We start from the raw sequence: 27,279 nt of genomic DNA on the forward strand, positions 1-27,279 counted from the left end.
ACAAGTGTTGAATGGACTTGAAGGCTGATTCAAGTAGCAGAAGGGTTTCGCTGGTGGGCACTGTTAGAGTACTATGTCATCAGCATATAAATGAGCAGTACAGTTGGAGAGATTAGAAGCAATATTGTTTATGTAAAAGGGACCAAGAATAGATCCTTGAGGGACTCCTTTCTCTAGGGCCAGAAAGGGAGATTTAAACTAATCTAATACAGCTTGCATTCTATTTGATAGGTAATCCTGAAACCAGTTATCAAATCACCATATCAAAGGCTTTAGAGAGGTCAATGAACAGTGCCGCACATTTCTGTTAGTTATCAATGGCTGAGACAACATTGTTAACTACTAACGTGGCGTCTGATGAGGTGCTATGTTCATTGGAGCGGGATGTGGGTTCAGGGTAGTTCAGTGTGTTACGCTAGCTAGCTGATGTGGTGTCAGTGCACATAACAATACAGACCTACTGTATGATGCTGAAACTACTAAAAACACATCATCAGTATTGTGTTGGCCAGACACATAGTTAGCCTGTGGCATCATTGCTGTTTCTAGACATTATGCCTCAGTGATTTGGTTGGAGTTAGCCTATTTTCTAATATTTCACTATTACGATATTACGAATTGATGCTTTGCCGGCTTCAGCTTAATGCACTCTGAATAAAAAAATTAAAAGAGAAGCACACCGCTAACTGGCCTGAAAAGTCAACAAAACAATAAATCCATGGTGTATCTTGTGTAAATAGACTGTAATCACACATGGAGATATGGAGTCAATATAGGATTATGGCTCATATCCATCTATTTACTGGAATGGCCTGCAGAACAACATCTAGAGGCTTTGGAGGACAACATCTAAAGGTTGAATGTTCCATGTTTCTTCCCAGGTACAAGTGTTTCTCAGCCTGGAGATTCTGATGGGTCTTTTTCAAGGGTGTGTGTGTCTGTGTGTGTGTGTGTGTGTGTGTGTGGGGGGGGGGGATCACTTGAGACAGCAATTTACTGTGGGATGTCTTGCATCATGATTCTCATTAGAGTGCATCCACTCAATAAGACGAGCCAAGCAAGAGGGCACTGTGCATTCCCTGACTGTGTGACTGACAGTGTGTGTGTGTGTGTGAGAGAGAGAGAATGTACAGTATGCACAAATATGCGTCAGTGTGTCAAAAGTTAGTGGGTGCATCTACTGTATGTCTGTGAGTGTGTGTGTGTGTGTGTGTGTGTGTGTGTGTGTGTGTGTGTGTGTGTGTGTGTGTGTGAGAGAGAGAGAGTGAGTATAAGTGTGAGTTTGTGTGAGTATAAGTGTGTTTGTGTGTGTGTGAGAGTGTGAGTATAAGTGTGAGTTTGTGTGAGTATAAGTGTGTTTGTGTGTGTGTGAGAGTGTGAGTATAAGTGTGAGTTTGTGTGAGTATAAGTGTGTTTGTGTGTGTGAGAGAGTGTGTGAGTATAAGTGTGAGTTTGTGTGAGTATAAGTGTGTGTGTGTGTGTGTATGTATACATAGAGAGTGTGTGCTCCCCTCCCTCCCTTCTGCATGTCCATCTCTGCTGACCAAGGTGAAACAGTGCGAGGGCACAGCTGCCTTTCATTCAAGCCATAGAAAAGAACCACTTCTTTCTTCTTCACCTACTCCCCCACCTCTTTCTCTCTCTCCCTCTCTCTCTCTCTCTCTCTCTCTCTCTCTCCCCCAGTATAAGAACCCAGCTGTTCCCAGTGGAGCAGAATTCCAAAACTTCCCTCTGAAATTCTCTCTCTCTCTCTCTCTCTCTCTCTGGGCCTATTGTCTGGGAGTGGAGGTAGTCAAGCCCTCTTCTCCATAGTGCTTAACCAGTGGAGCGATGGCAAACAACAGAGTAATCATATTACAGTGTTCCTGGGAAAGAGGGACAGCTAGCCACAGGGAAGCCCCTTTGGCTAATCCCTGGCTTTCTCTCCATGCCTTTTTTCTCTCCTTCATCCTGGTCCACCTTTCACGGCTGCAGTCGAAGGCACAGGAGGATCCTTTAACCGCTCAAGGATGTCGGTGGTGCTAGCCACGCATCACATCCAACACACACACACACCATGCATTCCACCCAACACACACACACACACCACACACATCGCATTCAACACACACACACACTGTACAATGTGCTATGCACACACCAGAGGGAAGAGTGGGGGTTTGATGTACAGTATATTGTGAAAACAGAGATGATGTGTGCTTTTGAAGGGCTCTCGTGGACTAGATACACAAAGCATTTGCATACAGTAGCCTACACACATACTGTAACAGTGTGGAGCACAATAACCTGCAGTGTGACTGCCCGGTAAACACACAGTTCTGGACACAAAACAAACAGTTCTGGACACACAAACACAGTTCTGGACACACATACACACACTGGTCACACACACACACAGTTTCCTGGGCTTCTTATGTGCTGCTACAGTATATCTGGGCCTTGTTCTATCAACTTCACACCACTTCCCTCTGGCTCATTGACTGCACACACACATCGCCATTTTATCTATAATTAATACGCTATGATAAATCACCCCTAATTAAACACATTAGTGGTACGAGCGGTGGAGATTTACCACCACTGAACCGTGTCCTGTGATATTAAAATGAGCCTGATGCTCATTAAATATACATGAGGAAGCCACAGACTGCATAATAAACGAGAGGCATTATGGGGTAACTACTGTAACCCCAGGACTGCAGAGAACCGCCGACACTTCTGGGTAATGTAGTTCTGGGGAGAGGGCTGATGCAACTAAACTGTGATTAATTAAAAAACAAAATAGAATTCCAGCATTTCTCTTGAGGACTGAGGAAACAGAAGGGAGGCTTGTTGGGACTGAGGATGGCATGAGGATGTTTGTGTGTGTGTTTTGGAATAGATAAATGTATATCTAGAGTAGGCCTATAAAAAAATTCAAACTGAATCTTACATATACTTTACATACAGTGCATACAAAAGTCAATCCGGTAGGTCTAGTCACATCATTGCAAGAAGCATTCACAGCGCACGTCTCAGTGTAGACTTGTTTAAAACACCCGCACGCGAGAGACAAGACTAGGCCTACATCTCCCAGAGCACACCTGGCTGACGGATCAGATCATCCTCCGTCCTCGCAGCGACAGCCGCCCGCTGTCAAGTCTAACTTCATGGGGCCACATATGAATGATTTATAGAGTGTTCACATAGACTGGGCGCGGGCTCGCTGACAGCGCGCTGGAAGTGATGTACGACACGCCGTGTGACACCCTTCGTCCCAATGCTGATCTCGTGTCATTGATCATGGAGGAGCACTGTATGTCAGCTGTCCTGAGGAATGGCCGCCTCGCTCGTGATTCATACAGTGTAACTCCTCCGACTTTGTGTGTGTGTGTGTGTGTGTGTAGTATTGTATGCTTGATAGGCTACTTGGGAAGTGGCTGGTATGCCATTCAGAGCATCAAGCTACTCATACATGTATTTAGAAGAGTACGGCAATATTATTTGTTCATGTTTCTAAACTCATTCCTGTACATAGATCTTACCGTAGTCACTGGGAATCGGTAATTGGTTCTAAGATATTACATAATTATTTTTATTGTAATTATTATTATTATTGTTATTATTATTATTACATTGTACTTGTTATTGTCATGTTCATCTGAAGGACAACAAATTCAACCCTCTGTGCCTCTTGAGACCTGGGAAAAAAAGCTATTTTAGCCCAGTCCCCTAAAAGATGATTAATTTGTGTTCAGTAATACCTGCGATCAAACACCACACCAGCGGGTGACTGTGCTCAAACGATCCATCCACACTTATCATGAAGTGAGCTATTAAAAAAGGGGGGGGGGGAAGAACTAAGGGTATGATAATTGCACTCCTTTTATGAGCGTACCTGTGGCTTGGCCCTCTCTCCCTCTCTCCCTCTCTCTTTTTGGCCGGAGGAGGACGAGAGTGGGCAACAATACCGCCAGCTGCGGCTTCACGCTGCGAGCAAAAGCCATTCATTTTGAGAGGAGTTTTTGTTCAGCCTAGGAAGTGAAGTGGCAAGTTATTTCTTTGAAGAAGCCCCCCCCACTCACCCCCCATGGAACAGTTGTTATGAGCAAAACCTGTAGGCTTCTGCATCTCCAAAGGCACCCTCCATTCATTAGACAGGCTCCACATGGGTTGAGTACCACTTCTGATGATCGCACCTATGCGTATTAACTAAGCTCCACTCTGACGAGTGGGCTCACCTGAGAAACTCACATTCCTCCGTGAGGTGAAGAGAGGATTTTCAATACTGCCTAAATAAGAATTAGCTTTCGCCCCTGAAAACCCCCCTCGCCAACTTTAATTGTCACGATTCGATCACGATCGCCATCTCCAGTTATTGACCGTCATTCATCACTTATCGATCGAACCAATTGTTGCTTACAGTGCTCTCTATCGTCATTTTTCAGTGCTTAGCAGTGCTGGGGGCTTCGCAGATTATTGATACACACCCCTCTCCTTCACACCCTCCCTTGTGCTGAAGTAGAAGGGCGCACATCGTGTGGGGTCAAAGGTCAACCATCCTCTCAGTTCCTCTTTGCAACAACAACAACAACACATTCTGAGAGAGAGAGAGACTGGAAAGAATTATTTTGGCATTTGAGCTGTGGCAGGAAATATGACAGAGCATGTTGTGATGTAACTCTGATGTGATTAAAGTGTTGGGAAGGAGATATGAACCAGAGTGTTCTCGATAGGAATGCTGGCTGGCCTCTCACTGCACAGGCCAGAGATAGAAAGAGAGGGGAGGAGGAGGAGGAGGAGGAGGGGGGAGGGGCGGGGCTTGGAGAGTTGATGGTTGTCTGTGGTGGATCTTTGCACTGCTCCCCAAAGCAAACTGAGGGCACAGAAACAAATGACTGTACCAGAACCTGAAATGGCCTAAAACCAACAGACACGTGTACACAGTTCGTCCACAAAACACCATATTAACCACCATTAACCAACATATCAACCAATATTAACCAACAGCTGGTCCATGCAGTATGAATTCACACTTCTCCAAATGACCAAAACAATACAATAGTTTTACTGTATTGCCATAGTAGAATGACAACACTGTTATGCTAACAAACAACAACATGATGCTTCCCAAATAACAGCCAATGGCTACAGCACAGCACTTCCAAGCGTGCTACAGCCAATGGCATTTCAGAGCCAATGCACAGACAATGCATCATCAGTCCCACAAAAACGAAACGTGCGCGCCCCTACCCGACACACAGGGCCCACTCTGACCTGCCCGGCAGGAACGCCGCAGCGACGACAAAGGCGTGTGTTTAGACAGGTAGAATGAGGCCCAGGCCGACCCTTCCCTTATCTGCGGCTGAGATCTCCCCTGGACTGGGGGTCCACACTGGACCATTGTTGTAGCTAGGGGGGAGGGGCGGACACACTGAAAGGACCCTAATCTTGTGGTCTGTGCGAGGTTAGGGGTTAGGGGGATAGTTTAGAGAAAGGGCCATAATAGGGATCCAGAAGGTAACAGGACTCCTGTGAGTGTGCTAGCAAACATATGGCTCTGATACCAGCAGTCTCCCTAGTAGGTATTAATCACTGGGCTATTTTAAGCATATAGAACATGCAATGAACACTAGCCATTAATTAACAGAAAAACAGCAATTTACTAACAATGAAAATGGGAATTGTTCCTATAAGTGAGGATAATTTCATCAGGGGTCATGATTATGTCAGTTGAATGATTTGCATAAAGGAGTAAACAGGCGTAAGAGAACATAATATGGACACGTTTACAAGTTATTTACGTCACTTGACCCTGGAGGTGGATGCGAGTGCGAGGTTAGCTGTGCACGCTCGCTCTCTCTCTCTCTGCTGTGAAGGAACAGCCACAGAGATGGCTCAGAGGCATTCCTCGCAGGGAACATTTTGACCCAGCCAGACAGATTTGTGGCAAAGCCTGTGGGACCGCTCTTTCACTCGCTCTCAGTCTCCCTCTCGATCCGTCTCTCTAACGCTCTCCCGCTCTCTCTCTTTACTGTACTGCCAGAACGTTTCATAACAGCGTACCGGACCAGACGCTTCTATCGAGCTCCAAATTTGGCCGTTAGACCGCCACACGAAGGGCAGACGTGCTTATTAAGAGCCTCACCCGGGGACGCTGTCACCGTCTCACTTGAAGTCCATGTAGGCCACTTCCCGGTCACACACACACATACAGGTTGGACAGGAGACAGACAGACAGGCAGACAAAACACCAAAGTGTTTCCTGAAATGTGTTGTTGCCAAATCTGAGTGGCGATGAGACTGAATGCGTGACACGCAGTAGGCCTGGTGAAGTTGAACAGGACTTGGATTTTGATATTCTATGACGCATTTGACAGTTCATGAAAAACATTCACTGGTTTGTTTTCCTTCGAAATGTAGGCTAGTCCAGCACTGCATTTTTGGTTATCAGATTCATTTAGTTTTCCCAAAATAAAAGATACTCTGTAACTAAAGACAAATGTGTTTCCTTTATTTCCTAATCACAGGGAATGTTGATCCTCACCAGAAGACTGTAATTGGTAACATATCACCAAAATGACAAGCAGCTGTCTATGAACACGGTTATTGTACGGTGTCTTTCTGCCCCCTTGTGGGCAAAACGGGGAACTGCACAAGCTCACAGACGAAGAAATCTCAAATTGAGAGTATTATACCACATTATGGAATTAGACAGAAACAGTAGGTACACGGTTCTGCCATATCAATCTGTGTTTACAGTTTGAGATACCACAATCATACATCTGTTAATATATCATCTTTAATCCAAAGGTACACTTAAAATTGAGCTAATCTAGTCCACTCAGAATACATTTAATCCCACCGAGCAGGTTTGACCGTGGCGCCTTATTCCGGAACCTCGGGACACATGACATTTGAAAGAATAAAAAGATTCCTGCAGATCTATTGATAGCACGTGTCTATTTCTCTCATCTGCTATAGGACCTTCATTCCCTTATTCAAAGACTAGACCTACCGCGACATCACGCATCCAGGCATTAGTCTGATTTATGTCACCACGACGCCATCTAGTGGCCATAACCCAGAAGGGCATCAAAGTAAACGATTCAACTATTGGATGTTGGGCAACAATCCATGATTCAGAATATTGTTGCCCCTCATGTACCAGATACAGGGTAGCAATCAGTATTCAGTCAAATCAGCTTTTGTATGAGTAAACATAACTGAAACTAGTGAATTACTTCTCCAATTGGATATGGTAGGCTACATATTATAGTATTTGATTGTTGACTGTTGGTGAAAAACAGACCCTATCAAAATTAGCATTAAGAAAAACACATTTGACATGCCTTCATCGGCTTCAATACAAAAAACGTCACACAATAGTTTTTCTTTAACTTTATTGAACACAAGAAATCCTGACAGAATGCAAAGTCAAAATGTATTTTTTTTATTTTTCCTCGGTTAGTATTCAGTATTTACACCAGTGACTGTGGAGAGAGAGAGAGATAAAGGTGGTACCAATGTTTCACTTAGTAAAAACCTTGTAAAGACGACAGAGAGCCCCGGAAGCAGGGGACGGTGAATATAGGAATGACAGTGATGGATTCTGGGAAAAGGTCTTGATGTGGAGGAGGGACAAGGCCACAGTCTGACTGGAAATCAGAGCATGTTACGCGCCTTCCACTTGGCTATCAGAGTAAGAGATTTACAATCTTGCTGGGATACCTTCCTCTTGTCCAAACACTTGAAAGAGCTTCTCCCCTCCCCCTTTTACTTGAAATGACCTGGTGTGCTTTGATGAGGTGAGAAGAGTGCTCTCACCCAGCCATCGCTGCCAACAGAGCGGTCACTTCAAGGGACTAGGGAACTAGGAGAGGTGGAAAGCATCCCACCGTTGGCTCTCAGGGGTTTGATCAAGGGGTTTGCTCCCCAATGGCTTTCCTGACATCGGTTTCATGGCACGGTACACTGGTGAAATTCTGGTAATTCATGTAAACTCGCTTAGAAATTGGTCCCACATTAGAAGGGCATTTGGACCATCGGCATCCAAAAAGCCACAGCAGTCTCCAGCTAGCTTGTTTTGGACAAGAGAAAATCCTTGTAGTGTTTCAATCACCTCATTGTGAATGGTTGGTTCATATTAAACAGTGTCTTCTTTTTCTATGTTTTTTTAACAAGCCTCTCCCTCTTCCGTTACATTACTACTGTGTAAAAGCACTTGATGTCTATACTTATTTTGAAGAAAACAAAAAAGGTTCGGAACAAACAACAGTTTACAGAACACTTCAAAAGATTCAATGTACAACAGATAAAGCCTTGGTCAGCTGGGCTTTCAGGGTCTAATTCAATGGTGCCACACACGTGATAGCCATGCTTTTTTCAGATCACAAGGGGTAAAAAAACATATCAGATCGTTATTTTGGGGCTTTTGCTTTTTTTTTGAGGGCACTGCAAGCCACTTGAGACGAACGACAATGAATGCGAGGATGCTGAATTGTGTTCAGGTTGCGGGGTCGTGTACCCGTACATGAAATGAGTGTTAAGATGAACGTATCTTTCTGTGTTTTGTGGCGTTCTGTGTGTGGTACACGGTGAGGTTGTGGATAATGAGGTGCGCTGTCATGACGATGACGACCAAACAACCCCACACTTCCCTCCTGGACTGAGAGGGGAGAGGAAACACAACTGTCGCTCCCTTTACATGTAACAGCCAGACCTTGGACAGGGTAGGATGTGTGCCACCATTTTAACATGTCTGAAGGCACCGTCTTTTGTTGTCATTCTATCTTGTCGTTGTTGTTGTTGTTGATGTTGCTGTCTGTATGTTTCTGTTGTGATTTTCCATGGAAAGTGTTTGTTGTCTGCACTAATAACTAACTATACCTTTCACAACCAAACTATGTTTCTTCTTCTTCTTTTTTAACTCTATGACAAAGAACACGTTGTATTCACACTAGGATATTCACACAGTCACAGTGCACAAGCTTGCAGTCTAAAGAATGAGAAACGCTGTACACCAAAAAAAAGTCAGATTGAGTATTTCATTTTGAATTTCCAAATCCACACTGGAGTACTATGGCTTAAATAAGACATGTATACATCTGGTCATTACATTTGTCTATATGCATAAAAAAGATGCTTCAAAACACACAGACTTATTCCTTCCCTTACTTTCTGGGGCCCAATAACTCAATAGGAAGTGCTGTTTGCAACAGGCACAGTATTCTAAAATCAAAGGACAGAGTCTGTGGGTGGAGAGTAATTAGGGCTCTCCTACAAGGCTATTTTAAGGGCTTCTGCTTGTACATTCAGCTGCTACTACTCGGCCTTTGATTATATCATTCTCACTTCAGCCATGCTGGTGGGCCATGGTGGTGCTCTGCCTGGCCCTCTCTCTAGCTGAGCTCTTGAGACCTGGGGATCAAGGGTCAAAGGTAAGCGCCACAACCCTGCAGGTGTGATGGAACAGGTCCAAAGCGCTTCTAGCTGGAGACTTTATAAAGAGGACATTTTGTGTGTGTATGTCTGTCTGTTTGTGTGTGTGTGAGTGTGTAAGTGTGTGTGTGTGCCTGACAGAAACAGTGAAAGAAAGAAGGAAAATGTGTTCTTATATCCGCCAAAAATAAAACAAAACATATTAACAAAAAAATAAAATCTTTGAGCGATAAATTGCGTAAACCTAATAACCAACTCCAACCTCACATCGTCTCTCTGTGGTGCCTTCTTTTGTTTTTGTTGTGTCTACACAATCTTGGGACAGACAAACGCAGTGTAAACATTCAAGAACAAAGAGAAAAAAAAACAAAAAAAAAACAAACAACAACAACGGAGAAATAATTTTGCAAAGTAGGCATGCTAACGCTCTATCTCTAGTCGTGGAAATTACACATGGGAAAAAAAAAGATGAAATAAAAGGCAGTCAATTACTGCACAATATTTAAACACAAACAAACGTGTAAATCGTACCCATAATCCATTAGCAGTTGAAGTAATGATGACAATACTGTGTAATACAGAAAAATATAAGCGGGAATAGTGTAGCGTTGGTAACGTATAGAGGTTGTGTGTTTGTGCACGGTAAAGGCCTGACAGTCTTCTACGGTTATCTAAGTCAAATGATATTTGGGCTGTCCCACAGACTGGCAACTTTACATATAAAAGGAGGAGGGAGAATGAGCTAGTGGTAAAGGCTTTCCTTCTTTTTCTGTGAATGAAGCGAGAAGTGGCAAAAGAAATAAGTCGAGAAAGAAAAATCAGAAACACTAAGGCATGTGCATGAGGTCTTCCATCGCGCTCTACATGTCGAACAAACTCATCTTTTGTTCAGAGAACTCAAAGACGTTGACGAAAGAGAGCCTTTTTTTTTTTCGAGCTGTTGTTTTCATGGTTGGGTGGGGTTGTTATGTGACGTTTCTTTCCTGGAGGTTCTTTGACTGCAACGCCCTCGCCCCCTGCTGGCCGGAGGGGGATCACGCTTTGCTCTCGTTGCCGTTTGTCTGGGCAGCCTCGTTGGGGACCGTCTTCACCTCGGTGGAGGAGGGCGCCTTCTTCCCGTCCGACTCCGTCTCCGTCTCGGTTTTGCTCTTCTCGTCTGTCTCGATCTTACCGCTGGAGGGAGGGAGAGAGCAACACACACACACACACACACACACACACATACGAGATTCTTTCAGTGATGAATTCCAAATCTCTCGGAGCCAACTGTTCTAAGCTGTCCTTTGTCTCTTTTTCATGAAAAGGCACTTGAGAAAAAGAAAACCTGTTTTGAGGCTTTTGGGGAATTAGTTTCGACTGGAACTGAACGTGTTTCACACATAACAGGATCTGTCTGACTATCCTACCCTGAAATCAAAGACAGGCACACGGATGTCGCCGCTGTTTTACATGGAACAATGCATGGTGACATGGGAAATGACAGTGAGAGGGGGTACAGTACGGAGCAATACAATATCCAAGGCGAATAAAACTGTAAAATGCCCAAAGGAGAACTGAAGGAGGAGCAACACAGACACAGACTGACCATCTCCTTGTGAGCATTTAGCTGACCAAGAGCAGACTTAATAATACTTTTACAATAGACTTTTATCTTAGATCCTCCTCTTCTGGCGTCTGTCGTTGCGGTCTCCAAAATAAGTGAATTAAACAACAAAGGCTTCACGTCAGGGTCCTATTCATGCCCCCAGGTTATGGAATTGCATAAGAGAGCACTTTGTTAATTCAATGAAATGGGTTTTAGGAGCTTTTATCTAGTCCAACGTGACAGATCAGTTTGTGCACAGCAAATTACTTTCCCCCCCAAAAGATCACTCTGGGTTGTTTGTATTGATTTGCTGTCCAGGAGGAAAACCCTTTTCTGGGTCAGTATCTTCTGGGTCAGAATGCTCTGATCCCCATCATGTCCATAACGGTCAAGTCGCCAGACCCGTTAGCGTTCTTCCTCTTCACCTGTCCTTCACCTCTGGTGCTCTCACGCTCAGAAGGAGATGAGATTCTTCAAAAGAAACACGTTCTTTTTTGGGCTGTATGATGATGGCTGACTCGGCTCACGGCCCTTCTTAGGTTGATGAGGGCGGCGAATGTCTTTGCACGTCTAGGTCTGAGACCCTACCCATTCCGCCCGATCAGAAACAGCAGACATATACGGGTCGAAACCTAAGGTAATCCCACGGACTGCCCCTTTGTGCGAGGACACAGCAGAAACGGTCCACAAAAGGCGAAGGCTGACTGACCACTGATTAGGACATGGGTCGCACGGGTCCCTCCATCAAGGACAAAGAGGCACTGTGGGGCTATTGTGAAGGCCTTGGAGGGGAGAGGGTCTAACGTTACTATCGGCGCGATCTAAACAACGCTGCCCGGTGTAACGGGCCTTGTCGGACATCCACAGGGACCTCGCCAGTGTAGTCGGCCGCTAGATGCCAGCGTGCAAGTAAGTGATCTGGGGAGAGGGGGGGGGGTGATTAGAGTTTGATCGCGACAAGTGGACCCAACTTCCATTACCTTTGCCACAATAAAGTGCTTTTAGGGAACCGGTCCTGGTGCCCGGCTTGACACCGGGGAACATGCGGCGCACATGTGGCTCGGTAGCGTATGACGACCACCCCCCCTCCCCCGCAGACTGCAGAGGAAATTCCCCTCGCTGGGCGTACAAGGCTGAAACCCTCTGGAAGGCTCTAGAAAGAACCCATCAGCAACCTTCAACCTGGCAAGGACGGGGCTATTATGCCGAGCCTTTCTGTCACCTCAGGGCAGCATAGGCTGTCACAGGACTAGAAGGTTTTTTATGGCCCTGTGGTTATGTCTGTCACAGTGTCATACTGATAAAATTACCGGCGCGACTGCCCGAAGGGGCTAGATGTCAGCGGGTCATTGATTTTAGAGCTGACTGACCTTGCTTGCAACAAGCTCAATAGTGATGTAACGAGGGACGAAACTTTGAGGTGAAAACAATAACAACAACTCACTTTTCCCATCACGACAACACCACCAAACAAACACCACCAAACAAACACCACCAAACAAACGACACCACCAAATGACAACACCACCAAATGACAACACCACCACCAAACAAACAACAACACCAAACAGCCAAACGACAACACCACCAAACAAACAACACCAAACAAACAAGCAACAACAGCACCAAACAAACGACAACACCACCAAACAAACGACAACACCACCAAACAAACGACAACACCACCGAACAAACAACACCAAACAAACGACAACACCACCAAACGACAACACTAAACAAACAAACGACAACACCCCATTATGACACCACTAAACCAGTGACAACACCACCAAACAAACACCACCAAACAAACAAGTGACAACACACCAAACAAACGACAACACCAAATACAAATGGTGCTTCGGAGAGCACAGACCTCCACCCATGAATGCATTCTGTAGCTCTGTGTGCGCACATGCAAGCAGGACGTTTGGTACTGCTGCATTCATTAGCTTGAGAGATTTTAGCGCCCCTCCACCACATACGCAACCAAAAACATTACTCTCTGCCCAGGACAATGCCACCAAACAAACAACACCACCACCTCCAAACAAACAACAACACCCCCTCCAAACAAACGACAACACCCACTCCAAACAAACGACAAGACCATCACCAAAAAACCGACAAGACCACCACCAAACAAACGACAAGATGGCTAATTAGATAACAGACAACGTGAGACAGCAGAAGTGTGTTTTTTCCCTCTACTACATCCTTCTAAGGTAACATTAAAGGAGCTACAGGTAAGTAAGCTGGAGCTACAGGTAAGTAAGCTAAACGCCTTGGGCGGCTATCCAAAGTATGAACAATGCCCTGGGCTGTTGGGATCTGTTTGGTGTAGGCTGGTTTGGGCAGTGATTGAGAGGGAGGTGAGGCGATCTTGCGCTATTCTAATTCCGGACCATACACCACGCTTATTAATGAGGGTCCTAGTAGCAGGGGGATTTTAGACACCCTTTCCATCCTAATTGACCACAGCAGTGATCTGATGGAACTCACAGCGTGTTCTGATTACAGAAGTCATATCAGAAGTATTAAAAGTAGTTCTTTGTTTTGTTTTAACCGCCAGATGCCGAGATGGAACACCTGCCAGCCGCTTTGTACTGTATCTGAGTCTGTGTGTGTGTGTGTGTGTGTGTGAGAGAGAGAACTGTCTGTGTGTGTGTGTGTGTGTGTGAGTGAGAGAACTGTCTGTGTGTGTGTCTGAGAGAGAGAGGGAGGGGGGGGGGATTAGTTAAATGTAGGTAAAAATGCCTGAAGGTTAGTAATATTACCGTTTCCAAATTAATTATCATTAAAAGCGTGTTTGATTACCGCGCTTTGAAACCACGGGAAATACTGTCAGACGTCAACGAGGATCTGTTGTTGTTTTGCGAGTACGGCGGAAAGCAGAGCTGCTGAGATTTTTCCGCCATCTTAGACGACTAAGTCTGCAGTTAACTTGCATCTGGATTTGATGGAGATGTCATGGTTTGTCTGTCTAATTTGCTAATAGCTTGTGTCAATGTCCTGCTGCTGTAGTCATGTGTAGTATTTAGTTTCACTTTCATTTTTATATTGAAAGAAGATAAGCTATCAATGGGGAAAACGTGTGTGTGTGTGTGTGTGTCTGAGTGAATCATTGAGAAAGAATGATAATGACTTCAGTGTGTGTATCAGTATCTTTTTAAACTTTTTCAGCATCTTTGAATAATACCACGATAATGCTGATACACGTGGTCATTTTGGTCACTATAATCGAGATATGAAATGTTCATGCCGTTCCATTCCTAGTTTGATGCAGTGCCAGTCATCCCGCTGTCCTGCTGTTTCCCCAACCAGGTCAAATAAAAACAGTCCTCTGGTTCGGACCGGGGGGGCGAAACAGCGAGGGTTACTTTTGGTAAAGATAAAAAAATATGCACAGTGCAGCAGGACCCTTGTCACGGGACCCTTCCCACGGTAAACGGTCCCCACAGTTGACAGACGCCGCCAGTGACATCCAATATTCAGGACGGACAGGGAGAGAGACAGAGAGTCGGGAGAGAGGGGAGAAGGAAAACTGCTGAGCGACAAAAAGAGAACAGTGAGGAAGAGGGGGAAAAAACGTGTCTTGTAAATATTTGAAGAGGGAGAGGGAAGCTATCAATCCATGCAGACATCTTTGTTTCCAGCCGGGCTCTACCGCGGCTCAGGGTCAGGGTTACTAAACAAGGTTGACTTCAACTCGCGGTCGCTTGCCGTGACCAGACTGCCGATGAGCGAGAGACGAAGAGTTCCCCCCTCCACAGGACCTCAGCTGGCGTTGAACGCCTTCGCCGGCCTGAATTCCTCGTCAGGCTCCACTTGCATCAAAACATCGTTCTTCAACAACAAGTGACGGCAAAAGCCGAGCCTGAAAGAAAGCGGATGGTTATTCATGAACTCGGCGAGCAGCGGTCTCACTGAGAAGTGGGAGGAGTGTGTTCCAACCCCAGGAGAGAAAGTGGGTACTCGGAGGAGCGCTGGGGCAAAAATCCCATAAGCCAAGAGGACGGCTGACAAGACTCGGGCTCGGGGGGGTTCCGAAGACGAATCACCAGCCGAGACCCGGGGGAGCGCGGCTCTTCAATCACGCAAAGAGCTATGAAGACAAATTTGCTGGCTGACGAGTCTTCTTTCGGCTTCGTTGATCGGAGGCGGACGCGGCGACTCCGCGTAATCTATCACCGCCGTCTGGCGCTTCGGTTTTCGCCGCGCGGCGGGAGAGCGAGCCGTGCGGCGCCCGAAAAAGAGACGCGTTTGTCTCGGGAGGCTTCAGAAATGGCTCTCCACCCAAAGCCTATCATCCCTAGGACCTGTCTGAGATAAGAGACAGGCCATCTTGGAGCGTCTTCACGGCCCAAACTAAACAATGCCTCTTCATGAAGCCCTTTCGTAGCAAATCACAAAGGCTTTTTATTGTTGCTACAAACAAAGATTTTTCTTTCGAAGAGACCGTGAAGATTGTTGCCGCGGTGCAAAATTGGCCGTCTCCCAAACCCTCCAAACATGAACGACCCCTCGTCTCCTTTCCCCGCATCGACAACATTAAGTCTTTGAGCTACTCAAACGCCCCCCGCGGTGAGACGGCTCAGTGGGAGGTCGTGGCGCGTGCCGAAGACGGTTGCGAGTGAGGGAGGGGAAGGGAGAGAGGGATGGGGGAGAGGGGGCCCTGCGGACCCCACGAGTACAGACACAGGACGGGGGAGGAGGAGAACGTGGTGGTGGTGGTGGTGGTGGTGGTGGTGGTGGTGGTGGAGGTGGAGGGTGGTAATGGCTGACGCACTCATTCCAATAACGACACTAGCGTACTCTTTTAGAGTGGCACGACAAATGTGTCGTCCTTTTCTAGGCAGCATGCTAGTTAGGATATTGGAACAAGGCTACAGTACGGACAGACAAGTCTATGAGGAGGAGGTGGAGGAGGAGTTGGGGGGGTGGGGGGGGGGCGGGGTTGTCATACTCTTCCTGGGTCGTCGTGGCGGGCGTGGCGTTGGCGTCTTTGCCCAGGACGTCTGTCTGTAAGTCCTTACTCTGGGGGTTGCTGTCGCTGGAGGCGGGGCCTGTGACTGGTTTGGGCAGGCTCTGGGGCGCGGCGGCTTTGGCGGAGGCGGGGTTAGTAGCCTTGGCAGGCTCTGAGGCGGGGGGAGGGGGCTTGGTCTCGGACAAGGGCGCCGAAGCTTTAGCGGGGGCGGGGCAGTCGCTCAGGTCGACCAGGGGCGCCACATCGGACTGGACGGCGGCGGGCTGGGGGGTGGGGGCAGGAGCAGGGGCGCCAGCTTTGGGAACGCCGGACTGCGGGGCGGGGACGCTTTTGGGGGAGGCCTTGGGGGGGGCTGCTTTGGTTTGGGCTCGGGCGGAGGAGGAGGAGGAGGAGGAGGGGGGGTGGGCGGGGGCGCTGGAGATCAGGGTGGTGGTCTCGCTAGCCGGGCTGCTCTGGGCCGTGCTAAAGCTCTCGGTAACGGGGTCAGAGTTAGTGGCGGTGGAGGGAAGCAGGTCCACTACCGTGGCGGAAGTGTCCACAGCGGGCCTGTGAGGAAGAGGAGGTGGAGGAGGAGGAAGAGGAGGAGGAGAGAAGCCATAGAGCCGCCAGAGAGAGAGAGAGAGAGAGAGAGAGAGATTCAGAGAGAAAAGGAGGAGGAAGAGAGGGTTTGGGAGGGAAGGGGTTGGGAGGGGACCAAGGCATAAACACATAGAGTGAGTGCTACATGCAGTGACAAAGCAAAGAACTAGAAATACAAAACGTTAGCAACAAAATCTGGGTGCAGTGTGGGGGATAAAGACACACACAGTAACTAAAGTGAACTAAGGCCATTTAAATCTACACCAGGTGAATAAGGGGTCAGGGGTGTTAATCGAGGGTCTAATGCTGTTAAAACAACCACTTGTTTGTTGCTATTGGCTGACATGGTCAGGATTTAACATTCCGCTCTCACATGGGTTGATTCAGCTGCGCGTAGTTGCATACAGTGAAACGTTACATTAGTTATTTAGCAGACGCTTTTATCCAAAGCGACTAACAATAATTGCATTTAACATGGGCAGCCAGTGTACTACTGCTCGCCAGAACAAGTGCATCTCCTTTCAAAACAAGTGACTAAGAGCACAATCTAGTCCTTAAGCCAAAGTGCAGGGGAGCTAAATTTAAATACAATAGGTGCTTAAAGGTGTACTTAGTGGGATTTTTCTAAAAAAAACTAAAGTATAAAGTAATACTAAAACAATCCATCTCAATGATCACTTAGGCCTCACTAGAATGTGTGATGGGGTGTTTATCTGCAGAGGCCCCTCCGTCTGGCAGTATTTTGTTGTTGTTGTTGTTGTTGTTCTTTCGATCGGGATGTTTCTGGGCGCCAACCTTTGGGCTGTGGGGGTGGGGTGGGGGTACCCCTCAACCAATAACAGCGCGGGTGGTTGAGCCCTCGCTAACACAAGTTGCCCTATCCGTGGAGAGCGCAATCCGACCGAATCCGAGTAAGAAGCTAAGATCATGGCGGAGGCAGTACCTAAAATTAAAAAAAATACACCGAGGCAAAACTCCAAGCTGACAAAGCTCGCTCAAAAACGAGTGTGAATCTGGGGTTGGCGTTCACCTGCTGGCAAACACTGAAGCAGAGGATGGGGATGAAGAGTGACGCGGAGCTGGCATTGTTTGTCTGTTAGACAGGTAAGTAGCTTAGCTTATTAGCTAAATGCAGGGGGTACGGGTGCGTGTCCACCGGCAAGCGGTATTTTAGAGCTGGCGCTGTTTTCTCGTTGGTTACAATGGGTAATGAGCTCTATGGCGCTATAGAGATGAGAGCTGTGTTCCAAGCGCTTTTTAGCATTATAGTGCCATCAGCTCTACGCTTTTTTTTTGCTGTTGAAAAAAGTTAAACTTTTTGGGCTAGAGCGCAGGCTGTAAAAGGCTGTTCTGATGACGGGGACGGTCGGTTTTGGGCAAAACCGCAGAGACAGCGAACATTAGCACTAGCTATCATTAGCTAGCTATCTTAACTTGGCTAGTTAATCTGCAGTCTGCAAAAACACGACACTTGTTGCTAACGTAGCTGTAAAACATTGGTAGCCTAGCCAGCTCTAAACTCCAGCTCTAGTGCGCTCTACACAGCTGTAAGCTTGGCGCTGTTCAGCTACATACAGCTCGCCGGTGGACACACAGCCTAAGATAGCTAAAGGTAGCTTTCTTTAACTGTCTGGCTAACATTGAAAACTGTCTCGCCTGGCAACCGCGGTCAGGGGGAGGAGCACGGAGGAGCGGAGAAGGAACAGGGAGGTGGGAGGAAGTTTGAATGTGTTTACAAAACGCAACTGACAAATCCCACTAATTATACCTTTAAGAGGGAGGATCCTGCTAGTAGTTTTGACCCTTCTGTGAAAGATGAGCAGCATCTTCGTCTGTTTCCTGAGTGTCAGTATACTGCACCTCAAAGTACGGCACAGCATCCCTATCACCCTCGGATGCTTTAGCCAGAAAAGAGCTTTGATCACTGCAATGTTTATTTCTGCGTGTAAACAGCCTCCGCTGTCTGTTTGCGTTATGACATTCAGGCTCACTGAGAACGTATCCTCCGCCCTGCTCTGGCGTTCCATTAGTCGGGCCTGGTACGGTACGGTATGTGCACCCAGCAATCGGTCAACGTTGTCTGACGTGAAGACCTGCGTTATAGCTCACCCAAGCTGATGACCGGGACCCTGCTTGGCACGCGTGTGACTCCGGACCTCCATCCAGAGAGATGGTCAATATCAGAGAACTGTCTCTCTCTGGATCAAACGTATCCATCCACACACTCTAGTGGTGTTTCTGTGTGTGAGGACCACTGTTCGGAGGGGGGGGGGGGGGGGGGGGGTACTGCCGTACTCACTCGGGCTCCGTGAGGGGGGTGGTCTCGTTGGGCTCCGTGGGGACCCCTCCTTCGTGGTTGGGGGTGCGCTCCTCCTCCGTCCTCACCTCCACGATGGGCTCCTTCGATTCGTCCTTCCTGCACGGGGGGGCCGCAAGCAGACGGACGGACGATTAGTGGTGACACACACACACACACACACTCTGTTTTCACACAGACCAGCTGTCTCAACATTCTGGCCGGACAGAACCTCTTCTCCTTAGAGCTCCTTTATTTGAACGGCAGATGCTACTGCTGAATCACACAGACATACTGTTAGTTATTCATTCAGACGGCTTGTACAGTTGAATCTGCGTCAAGTGGATGACCTCTGCTAGGGGGCAACCTGCTCCTTGCGAACAACATTTCATAGAGACATTTGCATGTATGCACATAAACTTATCAAATAATAGCATTTGTTTATACTTTTGACCTAACTTTTGTCCATACGCAAATAGCGGGCCTTCTCTTGGTCGTTAGAAACAAACACAACTGGCAAATAACATGCTTCATATTTCTTTGGCGGGCGAAATGGCCTACTGGACAGGAAATGCCAACGGACGCTCAAAGTGGGACTGTTTGACCTGGCAGCTGGTTCGTCGACAGAAGCCAGGCTAAATACAATGCACAACGTTTCGTTGTACCTTGGCACAATGACATTAAAGACATTCTATTCTATTCTAAATCGCCACGAGAGAACGCACTGCGGCGCACGCGCACGGAGAACGCCACAGGATAGCGGGGACTTTAAGAGCGGGGGGGGGGGGGGGGGGGCGGTCAAACTCACGAGAAGGCGGCGTTGCCCTCCTCCATGTCGGCGCCCTTGGCCCCGGGGCCGGCCTTGCCGCAGAAGTTGACGGCGATGCACATGAGGAGGCCGCACTTGTTGAGGAAGTAGCAGGTCACGTCCACGGCCACCAAGAGGAGGACGAACACCACGATGAGGATGCCCACGATGGCGCCCGTGCCCAGGCCTGAGCCGCCCTCCACGGCACCTGGGGGAGAGAGGGAAGGAGAGGGGAGGGGAGGAGAGAGAGAAGGGTAGGAGAGAGAGAGAAGGAGGAAGGGAGGGCAAGTAGTGAAGAATATGGAGAGAAAGTTCCGAGAGAGAGAAAGAGAGAGAGAAGAAAATGATGAGTCAAGCTTTTATCCACAGCCTCTCATGCATACTGTAACTCCAGACAAGGTCTCAGGTGTGTTGCTTTTACGAAAGCAGACTGAGCCAAATCACCTTGTTCTACCAGGAGAGTGGAATGTCCACAGAAAACCAGCAATTTGATTTGATGCTGAGTTTTTAGTTCATTTCGATTCCAACTATAAACAGTGGGTCTATATTTTCGATTCTAACTACTGTATAAACAGTGAGTCTATATTTTTGATTCTAACTATAAACAGTGGGTCTATATTTTTCGATTCCAACTATAAACAGTGAGTCTATATTTTAGATTCTAACTATAAACAGTGGGTTTGGGTCTATATTTTTGCACACACACCTGAACCGACAAAATTCCCACATAATTGCATTAGTTGTAAATAACAAACAACTCACACCAACATATTAAAGTTAATATGTTAAAACACAATGTATCAGCCATCTAAGGAATGGTATTAGATATTATGCTAAAAGACAAGCCAATGCCCATATAGAGCACCATCAGACATGCCTCTAAAAGACAACATGCTACAATTCAATCATTGGAGCATGAAGGCAAACCACTATTGCGTTAATGAAATTATTGTGTTGAGTTCACATTTAAGAAAAAAAAAAGTCAACGATCAAAATACCTGGTTCATGTCAAATAATTTTTCCAAAGAAAATGACATGGAAATTAAGATGTATTCTGCCATGTAGACAGACGTCTTTTGAATTAAACTTGACATTGAACATGTGGATTGAGGCAAACTGCAGTACACTGTAGCGAGAGCATGGACAACTGTTTTACACAGAAACATAAAAGCATACATAAACAAACAACATTTCAAGCTTAAAACAAAAAGCAAAGCAATGTGTTGTCTTTTCACGGGGAAAAAAACAAAAGCTACTTACCAATGAACAAGCTAACATCCAGGGATGTATCAAATGCAACAGTAATGTGCAAAACAGATGGCACAATGTATGCTACTAAAATGAATTTTTATGACATTTTTACCAACTAATGCATCTTCGACAAACATTATTCAACACAAACACCAACATTAATTAACGTTAATATGAGCCAGCAAAGCATCTAGATATCTACTGAACATATTCATGTTTAACAGAAAACTAAATGCCACAATAATGTTTGAATCAATCCTACACAATCCAATTTCTAAACTATTTGCAGCCACTTAGTAAACAAATCTAGATCTCGATCATGGTCGACTAGATGGGTTAGCTCAACACAAAAAAGCACATAGTGTGGTTAACAGGACACAGAAGCTACTTACTAAGATGGAATTGAACTCTACTGTAGATAAGAGGTATAAAGATTGTATAAAGAAGTCTAATTTTCGTGTTTGTGTTAGTTGACTTAGTTGTCCAGATAATGTAGCATAATGACTAATCCTAAATTGTAATAAAGGGAAAAAATTGATGTACGTGTTCTTTTTTAAATTGACTGATGATATAAAATGGTCCTATAATTGATGCATAAAATCTACCAAGGAGTGGTTTTACTCAGCCCCAACCCCCCCCCCCCCCTTACACTCAACAGAAACTAAAAGCATCCAGTGATATTCAAGTGAAGCCTTCATTCCCATTGAAAAGCACTGCCACAAAGGATTCTGCTCAATCTCATGTGTAGTCGCTCCACAGCAGCTGCCTCTTATCTTACTGAAACACAGTCATTTTGGCAAACACTTGTCAGCGACTGCGTTCCTGGATCACAGGCTTTCAAATGTGTGTAAAGAAAATGATTGATTCGGCCCCGGAAAACGTGTACAGTACCTATAAGCAAACTGGCTGTGTGTGGCACCCAATCACCGAGGATTTTGAGGAAGGAACACTAGGTGAGCCCAGGCTTGTTGTGTCTTGTCATTCCAAATTCGGTCATAATTGGCCATGTTTTCAATGCATGTTAAGGGGCTAACTAGAAGTCTAGAAAAATGCTCTGCAGTATTTCTATATTCTACTCTTGGCATCGTGTGGCACATGAATAGTTTTAAATTGACGATGGTGAAGTATCACATACTTTTGTGGCTGCAGTGTCAACTGTCATGTGTATGTGGCCTCAGTGTGTCTCCTAAGACCTCGCAACATGCTCCATGAAAGGCCGACGCAGTCAGGTTCAGAGTCTGCATTATATTCGCTGGGAAAATATCTCCAGCTATTGCGTTAGACAGCCTCAGTTCTGAGAGACAACTGTGAACCAAGCTAATTCCTTTGTACTCCTGGTACAAACTACAATACTGTTGGAAACAAATAACTTTCCAGAAAGTTTCAGCAGAGTGCATAGAAAAGCAGACCTATTTAAGAATAATCTCCAACTAAGGCTTTAAAAAATAAAAAACACCATGGCCTTCTGCACGCAGAGGAATATAATGATACACTTTTTAAAGTTTTTTCTCTCTCTCTGTGATTGGCCTCAGCGGTGACCTAATTCAAATGATTTTCTGTAAGGGGAAGCAGAGCAGAGCACAGCCATTGTTGAACCCTCTAACACTGATTGTCTCAAGAAGCTTGAGTCACCATCGGTGGCCTTGCTCTAAACTGCACCTATTTACAGTAATTATACATCAAGAGAGGCCTCAGCATCTGCCCAGACTCCAAGCGCCTCGCTCAAGAAGAGACCAAGGACATTCTCCCAGCTGAAATTGGGTGGAAACAATTAAGAGTAAAAAGAAAAAAACCTGCATTGCAGAACCAATCCTAAATCTTTAGGGCATAATGGGGCGGCTGTAGCTCAGTTGGTAGAGCGCGTCATTCAGTGATCGAAGGGTCAGTGGTTCGAATCCCAGCTCCGACTGTCCACATGTCGAAGTGTCCTTGAGCAAGACACTGAACCCCAAAATTGCTCCCAATGAGCAGGTTAGCACCTTGCATGGCAGCTACCGCCATTGGTGTGTGAATGGGTGAATGAGAAGCCATTGTAAAGCGCTTTGAGTGCAACTAAGGTGGAAAAGCGCTATATAAGTGCAGTCCATTTACCATTTACTGTAGGGTTGTTCAGGTTTGAACCAATCCAAAGCAGTAGGTTTGTTAGCAGTTGTTCTTGCCGCTGGTCTAGCGACTACAGTATCTTGAACTTAGAAATCCCCAGGGCCCAGTATTTCAAAACATACAATCTGGATCCGAATGATCGGGATAGGATTAAATCTCAAAATTGTGTATTTCAAACCAGGATATGTAATCCTGATCCTCCTAAATTGGGATATGGGTTTGGTAATCCAATCCTACCCAGAATCAGGATCAAATGTTGTTCTTGGGGATTTAAAAATTCTAAGGTGGAGATTAAGATAGTTTTGATGCTAAAAACCAGGATCATCCTGATCCCACTGGAAGGATGGATCAAGCATGGATTCAAGGTGGATGTAGAGACATGTAGGATACATGGCACATATTTAATCATTCTTTTATTCAATGATTGCACATTAAAGTAGCCTGACACGGGCTTCTAAGCCAATATCCATTCAAAATTAAATAATTAACCAATAAAATATTTTCAATTAACAAAAGCAAACAAACTCCAAGCCCTTAGAAAAATAGGTCCTGTAGTTGCAAGTACCAGAATATCACACATCTTCATGCGAAACTGCAATGCCCTTATCTTTCAGCCTACTAAGAGGCAAATGCCAAGTTTTGCTTCCCTCTGTTGAAACAAGGTCAGTTTAATCTGCTCCTCAATTAGAGAGATGTTTCTCTGATCTCTCAGTTTCTTTCCTCACCAGATCTCCATAGCCATCTTGACTTTTGAATCAGTATATGATAATAATATCTACATAAAATCTAGTGATCATGGCACAATTAGGCTTAATGTAATATGAACATAAATATATGATGCACAGCAAAATAAATTATCTATGTATTGTGTACTAATGCAGCTAAATGAATATGAATAATATGCTGATTTATACTTACCAACATTTTCACATGTCTGTGTCAATGTCAATGTCAATGTTTTACTTTGACCAACGGAGGCCTATCTAAAGACTGCAAATCTAGATTCTGTAATCCTGATCTTGTGGTATCTGGATCAGAATGATCCTGTCTGGAAAATCTTTGAAAAAAAAAGGACAAAACCTACAAGATCTATTTGATCTGGGATAGCAAAAAAAAAAAAGGATTACATAATCTGGATCATTCTGATCCAGATCAAATGTTTTGAAATACTGGGCCCAGGCGATGGGTCAGCGGAGCTCTCCGATTGTCCGGTATGGAGAGACTATCATCTACCTGCTGGGCAGAGCGCTGGTTGGTCTCACCTCCTGGCCATTCCATCTCAACTTCACAACAAGTGTGATCAATCGCACAGCGGGTTTTTAACACTGAGGGGACCGGTAAGGCAGAAGACTTACGCTGTGTCAGAAGAGGCGAAATCAACATGCAAAGGTCATGAGCCATTGCAGATGGGTACTCTGGAACCAGAGGGAATTGTGGGGAATATTGTACTGCCACAATCCATAAAAAGTTGTTCATAATCCTGAACCAGGTGCTGCACTGTACAAACTCAATGTGCTGTTACTTTAGAAAACGTAATAAAATTGAATCACACACTTCACACACAAAAGTGAATTGCTCATTGCATTAAGTAACGACCAAACATTGGGATTGGCACATCGAACCAGGAGCAGACTCCAGGTGCATCACTTTATTCCAAGTGGATTTAAAAATGGGGGAACAAAAAAAACTGTGAGAACACTCACCACAAAAAGAATGCTAATCTGAGGTTTAAACAAAGGACATGTATCAACTTCTCCCATATGGGTGTTTTCAGTGCATCCAGGCTTTAACGGGATTCCAACCCTGGTTTACAATCCCACCATGGGGCCGCGGTGATATAAGACACTTTGTTAAAGCTTCAAACAAGCAAAATATTACGGACTAAAACAAACGTGTGAGGATGAACAGTCAACAGAATTCAGCACTGTGTCACACACTTGCATTTCAGAAGGTAAATCTCTATAGAGCTCTAGACGTTACTTTGTCAAAGAAAAGAGTTGTATCTCTATATTTTTTTCATCATAATTAAGTCTGTGAAATCTACTATGATTACAGAATGGTAACACACTAATGTACTTACAAAAATGTTTCATAGAATATAATAATTTCACATTATTGAAAATGACTATGACATATAGATTTTAGTGTTTAACAGTTGTAGCATTAATTTTGAGCGTTTCTTTCAGGTAAAAAGAGAAAAAAATGCGCCTGTGGAAAGAACAGCCGACAGTATATTTTGTTTTTGAAGATCTTTTGAAAAGATTATGTACACTTAGTCACAAAACACAACTTGAATGACCGTCTCATATCAACCAAAAATATGAATGGTCTTATTTAAACTGATACTAAATTCCTCTGCAAAGACTGTCTCCAGTGTTACAATACAGTATGTACACCAGGAACAACGGTAACAGTTGAAGCTTGTATCGAAAATACACTGAAGGCCGGCACAGCTGTTTTATGTCCCAATAGTACTCAAGTCCATTGTTTGCAATGACAAAACTCCTTTTAAAACTGCCCTTCTGCTCCCTTTTACATATGCTAAAAAAACAACATTGATGAAAACAATAACAGAAAAATAACAAAAAAAACATCAATCAGAATGATATAAGTACCAACAACTCAATTTTCTAACCCTTTAACATGAAACCGAAATCTTGATTCTTCATCTTTTTTTCTCTCTCTCTCGTGTGTGTGTGTGTAGGCGTGTGTGTGTGTGTCAGCACAAGGGTCAGAAGGCGTAGAAAACAAAGGGGTGTGGCCTAGGTGTGACAGGCCCGGCTAGCCACTCCCCCTGAGTGGGATTCGGCCTATGAGAGCCAGAACACAGTCAGCATGGAGAACGTGAGCGCTGCCAGTGTGTACGTCACGGACGAACAGCCCAGGGTAGCTGAGGCCGCCACGCCACACACACACACAGACACACACACACACACACACACACACACACACACACACACACAATATCCATCACAGTGATTATCACAGCAAAAACAGAGTGGAGGTTTCACAGAAAAAGAAAAAGGAAATTGTGTGTATGATAATGTTATGATCCAGAGGTGCCCATGGAGATCACACATGAAGACCAGGACAAGGACGGAGGGGAGAGAGGGAGACGCACACGGAGAGAGAGGGAGAGAGAGAGACAACACAGAGAGAGAGAGAGAGAGAGAGAGAGACAACACACAGAGAGAGAGAGAGATAGAGAAAATAGGTCATAAATACAGAAACACAAGTCCGAAAGGTTAATCAAGACTAAAAAAAGAAATAAAAAGGGAAATCCAAGCAAGTTAAGAGGTTCAAAGTAAAAGAAACCATAGCAGGTTAGTCGCACGTACAGCAGGTGACAGGTCACAGGCGGGCAGGGGTGGAAGGTCAAAAGGTCAGAGATGCAGGGTCATGGGAAATGCAGACAGAGACAAGGGAACACATACATGACAATCCCCCAGGCGTCAACAACACGTTTGCCGAACACGTTTGCCCATCACAGTGCAGATCACAGAAATGTGTTAATCAATGGCAATTTCTTGAAAATGGAAGACAGGCAGACGGTTGTGACAACATCCAGTAGAGTGAGTAGGATTTATTGTACAGTAGATCCCTTCGCAGGGAGAGTTGCCCATGCAATGCACACGTTCAGAAACAAACAAAAAACACATGTTGATTTAAAATGTGAAGTGAATGAGTGAGTGATCTTATGTTAAAACTGCAAAAGTGACGTTTTTTTTGTAGTTTTACTCCATGTCAACTGTAGCTGGGGAGATTTGGATATGTCTGTTTTGAACTGAAGCCTGTCCTACAGTAGGCCACGCTCAACACTCCTCTCATATCCATCCCTCTAGGAGAATAAGTCCTATGGCGGAATACTTTCCCTAAACTCAAGCTTTTCCTTTATGATTTCACCCTTATGCCGGGCTCACACTACAGGATTTTTGGGCCAGTTTATCCTGGATTCACCTCTCACAAGAATCTGGTGTGGAATGTTGGTCGGTACTAGAATATGTTCGGGCCCAGATTATTTTGTAATGGAAGGGATTTAGAGATCCAATCTTATACAGTACCTGAACCTCCTAATAATATCAAACATGTTTGATATTTAGTATATTACGTCACTACTTTACAAGCGAGATCAGTGGTTCGTTGCTCCCTTGGGCACGATAATCTTAATAAAATATCCTGCAGTGTGTGATGAGACATTATTTTAAAATCTTGTAGCGTGTGCTTGTTTGAGATTCACAAGAAGAACATCT

The 27,279-nt window shown here is 45.3% G+C and overlaps 1 protein-coding gene across 1 annotated transcript in view; it reads right to left on the minus strand.

The window, feature by feature from the left end:
* Positions 1 to 10,454: 10,454 nt before the first annotated feature.
* The window catches only part of ncam1a (neural cell adhesion molecule 1a), a gene marked incomplete at both ends in the record, with an annotated part of 207,112 nt that continues 190,287 nt past the window's right edge, over positions 10,455 to 27,279 (minus strand). The window contains 3 exons of the mRNA XM_084437495.1: positions 10,455 to 10,593; positions 18,871 to 18,987; positions 19,676 to 19,883. Of these exons, the coding sequence (XP_084293621.1) occupies positions 10,455 to 10,593; positions 18,871 to 18,987; positions 19,676 to 19,883 (464 nt within the window). The remainder of the gene's footprint in view (positions 10,594 to 18,870; positions 18,988 to 19,675; positions 19,884 to 27,279) is intronic.

This window comes from Borostomias antarcticus, assembly GCF_949987555.1.
Source record: "Borostomias antarcticus genome assembly, chromosome: 1".
NCBI lineage: Eukaryota > Metazoa > Chordata > Actinopteri > Stomiiformes > Stomiidae > Borostomias > Borostomias antarcticus.